The sequence below is a fragment of the Callorhinus ursinus genome, unplaced genomic scaffold (assembly GCF_003265705.2).
Source record: "Callorhinus ursinus isolate GAN/ISIS: 27379988/994484 unplaced genomic scaffold, GSC_fseal_2.0 scaffold42, whole genome shotgun sequence".
Lineage (NCBI taxonomy): Eukaryota > Metazoa > Chordata > Mammalia > Carnivora > Otariidae > Callorhinus > Callorhinus ursinus.
Genome location: NW_027397104.1, coordinates 1,302,652 through 1,308,484, shown reverse-complemented (window position 1 = coordinate 1,308,484; position 5,833 = coordinate 1,302,652). Strand labels below are relative to the sequence as shown.

Genomic DNA, 5,833 nt, shown 5'->3' with positions numbered 1-5,833 from the left:
ATAGACCCCTGACTTTAGCTGTGACTTCCTCTTTGCTAGCTTCCAGGCATCCTGTCAGAACCTAACTAACTGCCTCTAACAACTTTAAGCCCTCTCCATACTTTTCTGCAATGAGATTGTGCATGGGAAGAAATAACCTTAATCAGTAGGTTAAGTAAAAATTCTGTAGAAATTGTAGGTATGAATTTTATATATTTATAAATATTTTATTTTTACATATATTTCCTCTTTCCACTGAAAGGCCTAGAAACTATGATAAACTCATTAGCACCCTTGGCACCCAGATTGTGGTTTCTTTTTTTCTTTTTTTAAAGATTTTATTTATTTATTTGACAGAGACAGTGAGAGAGGGAACACAAGCAGGGGGAGTGGGAGAGGGAGAAGCAGGCTCCCCGCTGAGCAGGGAGCCCGATGCGGGGCTCAATCCCAGGACCCTGGGATCATGACCTGAGCTGAAGGCAGACGCTTAACAACTGAGCCACCCAGGCGCCCCCAGATTGTGGTTTCTAAATACCAGTCCCCGCTAAAGGAAACAAGACCTCCTTGGAGAAAATGATTATTTCCATATCTGGAAAGGAACTGCAAATGTTGAGCCTATATCTTGACATACTATAAAGCAAGGAAGCCATTAAAGATACTAGGGTCTTATTAGAAGATCTCAGGTGCCATGAGCTCATAACCACACTAAAACTTACTAAAACCTCTCAAATATCTAGACCTAATCATCAATTTATAGGAAATACAGGGACACACACTATAGAACTGTAATCAGTAGATTGTAGTAATGTGATATTGTAACAGATAAGAGGTATATATTTGTTCATTCAGATGACCAAAATATATTTCTCACATATATTTGGCCTTTGTCAAAGATTCCTGGTTCAGGAATCTGCTCCCAAAGCCCTTGGAATTTCCTGAACAAGAGCAATGGGAGCACCTCTGTTATAATGTCTGGCCTCTTGTCCTCAGTTCCTGAGAAACACTTCAGAGCTATAAAGGTGAAATGGTGTCTTATTATTCATGACAAGCCCATTTCAACCATACCAGGGTTTATGTTAATGAGGTGACTTTTAGAACATAAATAAGAATGGAGGCTGTTTGCCAGGGGGACCAACCTTGAATAGAATGTTGGAACTTTCATTCCCACCACTTCCATCCCCATCCCTAGTTTCCAGGGCAGGGAAAGGAACTGGAGATCAAAACAACCACTAATGGCCAATGATTTAGTCAATTGTGCCTATGTAGTGAATCTTCCAAAAAGACCAAAAAGGTCAGGGTTCAGAGAACCTCCGGGTTGGTGAACAGTGAACATAGGGGAGAGTGGAGAGGGCATGGAAGCTCTGCACCCTCACCAATACCTTGCCCTATGCATCTCTTCCATCTGACTATTCTTGAATTATATCTTTTTATAATAAACCAGTGGTCTAGTAAGTAAAATGTGTCTCTGAGTTCTGGAAGCTGCTCTAGCAAATTAAGAGGAAATTAAGGAGTTGGGGGAGGGGGACAGACGGGGAATAGGAGAGGGGAAGGGGAACTGCAGAAAGAATACACTAATCATAATGTATAGTTTTATTTGGATTTTGACTCAAATAAACAAATTGAAATAATTACAGCATTTATAAGATATCTGGGGAAATAGAAAATGCTGGATAATTGATGATTTTAAGGAATTAGTGTGAGTTTTAGGTATGAAAATGGTAATTTATTTATATTTTACAAGAGTACTAATTATGTTAAGAGGTAAATACAGAAATATTTAAGGATGATATGCTATGAATATCTGGGATTTGTTTCAAAATAATTCAGGAGAGGGAAAAATAATCCTTGGAGTTATAGGTGAACAAGATTGGTCATGAATGGCTCATTGTTGGATCTGGGACATGAATACCTAAGGATTCATTTTATTATCTTCTTTACTTTTCTGTAGATTTAAATTTTTCCAGAAAACGAAAGAGAAATTCTCCATGTCTTGGGTCATGTATTGTATGGTTCTCATTTGATTTATCATTTCTCTGCAGACCAGTTTTCTCTTTCTTGCAAGGCACCTGGCCACATTAGTCCTGCATTTATGTGGTCTCTCAGCTCAAGAGCCCTATGCCAACTAACAAGGGTCTCTATATCCACATTCATATTCCTTGGAGAGAAAATATGATTAGCTCTGTTTTGGTCAATAGTCCAATCATCTGTGCCCAGGGGAAGGGGCACTACTGTCCTCTTATCAGGTACTAAGGAGGAAACAGCTTGCCTCTGGCAGAACTTTCTAGTTAGTTTTCTACAGGGCCCAGATATGCCAAGGTTAGAGTCCCCTTGGGGTCATTAAGCAGGACATGTTGTGACCTAATCCCCCAGGTGAATTGCCTTTACCGTCTACCTATCCCAGGATGTCATACAGATCCCATTATTTTCTTTGTGGTTCATGGCAAAAAATGGGAATGGAAAACACTGAACTAAGGCGGTGGTAGGCAGATTTCAGAGAAGTTAACTACAGTATAAAACAAACTTCAAGATAAGTTGATAAATAGAGGACCTGGCACCTAACCCAGGTCTGGTTTCAAAGCTTCTGATGCTAACACAACTATTGTACATGATTTTTGTGAGGATTGCCAGTGTCCATGGATTCTGAAAAGAGAATATATGCATTATATGAGCAATGGAGCTTGCATGATGTCACAGTTTGAGTTTGCCAGGAAGCAGACTCTGGTATGGAGATTGCAGGGCATAATATTTATTAGGGAGTGCTCTTGGGATCAACACTGGTGGGAGGGAGGATGAGAAAGCAGGATTGGGCAGAGGGAGGAGTTGCCCCGTGATGTAGTCTCAACAAAGGCCGCAGTCAACCCCATGGGGAGCTCTAGCAGTAGGATCACCCTTCAGAAGTATCCTGTGTAGGGGCAAGATGTTCATATCTCTTCATCAGTAAATCACTGGATATGGGCTGCCCTAAGGAAGGGGGCATGATCTTGGGGGAGTCAGCTCTCTTCAGCTAAGGGCACTCTTTAGCTGATTCCTGAAGGAAAGTGACACCTGAAGGCTTTCTGAGGGTGGCACTTTCATCAGCTGAAGGAGTCCTGTAGAGAGTCCAGTAGAAAGATCTGGGTGGAAACTAGTTATGGTTCTCTGAGTCAAAACTAGTAAAATGAAGTTCGTTGAAAAGGAATTTTGCTCTGCAAGTATGTTTCATTTCTAAGTCAATTCTTGACTTACAAAGGATGGAATTGATCCCGAATTGATGTCATCCTCCCTGTAGTGAGCTAAGAAGGACATAGATGGGCTCTGTGCTCAACAGGGAAAGGCAAATTCACACCAGAGTGGGACAGATAATACTGGGTTTGAAATGGTGAGAAAGGACTAGCCAGAGAGACTGTTTAAGGGCCCACACAGGTATTGACCAGCAACCACGTTTCTGCCCAGTATGGACAGGAGAGTGCTGTAGGGCTGAAGGGGGTGGCTGGCCACATCTCAGATAGGACAAGCCCAGGACACCCAAGCAAGGCAAGCAGGGAGCATTTGTTTTCATCAGGAAATTTTGATTCTCAGGAAAAAAATAGGCATCCAGATACCTCAAGGAAAAAGAGACATTCAGAGTTCACTCCCTCACAGAATCTTTGTCCCTTTTTGTGTCTCTAGTGACTGAGATCCTCACACATTACACCTCTGGACCCCTTCTCAGGTGCTTGGTGAACTGGTTCTGCCTTTCAGTTTTATCATTCCACTTCTCCTCAGTCAGCCACCTTGCCGCATCTTCTGCTGGTCCCGTGGTGCTCCTGCTCTACTCTCCCCCATAGGTCCATCCTCTAACTCTCCAGACTATCGGGCCAGACTGTGTACTTAAATATGTAAGACTTACCGAGGGCAGGAAAATGAAGCTTAAAACCAGATACCAGCTATGAGTGCTCCTGGGCTAAGATCTTCCACATGCGTTTGTAGGATCCGGCTTACTTGCCCTCAAAGGGAATACTCTACATGGAATCTACATGATTCCAAGTCCTCGGAGTCTCAGGGGAAGGAAAGAGCCAACTTAATTCTCATCTCCTGTCTCAGCCCTGCCGCTAAGAAAAACAACGTTGAAAGATGTGCCATTTCATCCCCAATGTAGACAATTTTTTGTACTCTTTTGTCATGAAGTTTTGCCCCACACTGTCTTCCATGCCTTCTTTGCACAGAAGGATCTTAGATCTTTATGTAACTCAAAAGAACACTAAGCTGTTTTTCCCAAAACAATGAAGCGACTGCTCACAAGGGTGAATTCAGATGTGCCCAGAAGGGAACCAGAAAATCACTACTTGTTTTTTTACCAGCACCCATTCCATCCCCTCAAGTCTCACCCCATCAGGTTTTAGATTTCATCATTTTTAGAACTTGGGTCCAGTAATAGCTAAAGTTCTCCATTAGGTATGTAATTCTATTTTCTGGTAATCACTCTTCACATATCTCTTCTTTGGGGACACATTCTTCTGAGATTCCTGGGTGCGAGAGCCAAGAGCACAGAACTATAGGGACATTTGTCCTCCAGAGATCACTGGGTAAAGCATTTCTGACTCACCAGGGTCTTCACAGCAGCCTTCACATCCTTGTTCCTGAGGCTGTAGATGATGGGGTTGAGCATGGGGGTCACCACCCCATAGAAGAGGGAGGTGAGCTTGTCTGAAACATCCTGCTTGTCTGCCCCCAGGGGGTCCTTGGATTTGGGCTTCCCATACATGAAGAGGATGGTCCCATAGAAGACGACCACCACCACAAGGTGGGCAGAGCAGGTGGAGAAAGCCTTTTTCCTCCCCTCAGCAGAGGGGATCCTCAGGATGGTGGCAAGGATGAAGATGTAGGAGACAAAGATGAACAGAACTGGGACCCCCAGGAAAATCACATTTGTCACTCCCATACTGATCACATTGATGGAGATGTCAGCACAGGCCAACTTCAGGACAGCCAGGATCTCACAGGTGAAGTGGTTAATGATGTTGTTCCCACAGAAGGGAAGCCTCATTGCAAGGGATGTTTGAACCATGGAAGCAGCACTTCCAGCTGCCCAGGAGCTGACAGCCATGGGCACATAGGCAGCCTTGCTCATGACCGCAGGATACCTAAGGGGGTTACAGATGGCCACATAGCGATCAAATGCCATCATGCCCAGAAGCACACACTCTGTGGCTCCCATGGCAAAGGAGAGAAACATCTGCACGGCACAGGCAGAGAAGGAGATGGTTTTCCTAGGGGTCAGGAAGCTGTCGAGAGTGAGGGGGACTGAGGAGGTTGTGTAGCAGATGTCCAGGAAGGAGAGGTTCCCCAGGAAGTAGTACATGGGCGTGTGCAGACGGGAGACAGACACAGTCACCAGGATGAGGAGCCCATTGCCCAGCAGGATCACTATATACATCAGGAGGATGAGCACAAAGAACGTTTTCTCTAGCTTTGGGTGGGCTGAGAGGCCCAGGAGAATGAACTCTGTCACAGAGATGGTCTGGTTGGCACTTTCCATGGTATGTCTCCTCTTTCAACAGAGGAAAACACTCGGAGATCCAAACTCAATATTCTTTGCCTTGCTTAGGTCCAGGGCATCTGGTCTGGAGTTCCAACTAGGCTGAGTGGTTAGAAAATAGTCTTGAAAGCCCACAGTCTCTATTTCTTCCAAGAAAAAGAAGCAATAAAATCAGAAATTACTTTGGGCCATAGGACATCAAATTCACAATATGTAAAATGGTGATTCTGATTAAATTTAATGCATTTGATCAGAGAGAAGACATATAACACATTCTTTTTCTTTTTTTTTTTAGATTTTCATTTATTTATTTGACAGAGAGAAACACAGCGAGAGAGGGAACACAAGCAGGGGGAG

General features: G+C 43.7%; 1 protein-coding gene across 1 annotated transcript; it reads right to left on the bottom strand.

Moving 5' to 3' along the window:
- Positions 1-4,516: 4,516 nt before the first annotated feature.
- LOC112809614 (olfactory receptor 13C7) lies at positions 4,517-5,476 on the bottom strand. Its single transcript, XM_025852969.2, has one exon. The coding sequence runs from the start codon at positions 5,474-5,476 to the stop codon at positions 4,517-4,519; it is 960 nt and encodes a 319-aa protein (XP_025708754.2).
- Between the last annotated feature and the right edge of the window lie 357 nt (positions 5,477-5,833).

Bases quoted from the DNA above. Each gene is read 5' to 3' on its own strand.
- LOC112809614 (XM_025852969.2), bottom strand. From the start codon at position 5,476: ATGGAAAGTGCCAACCAGACCATCTCTGTGACAGAGTTCATTCTCCTG.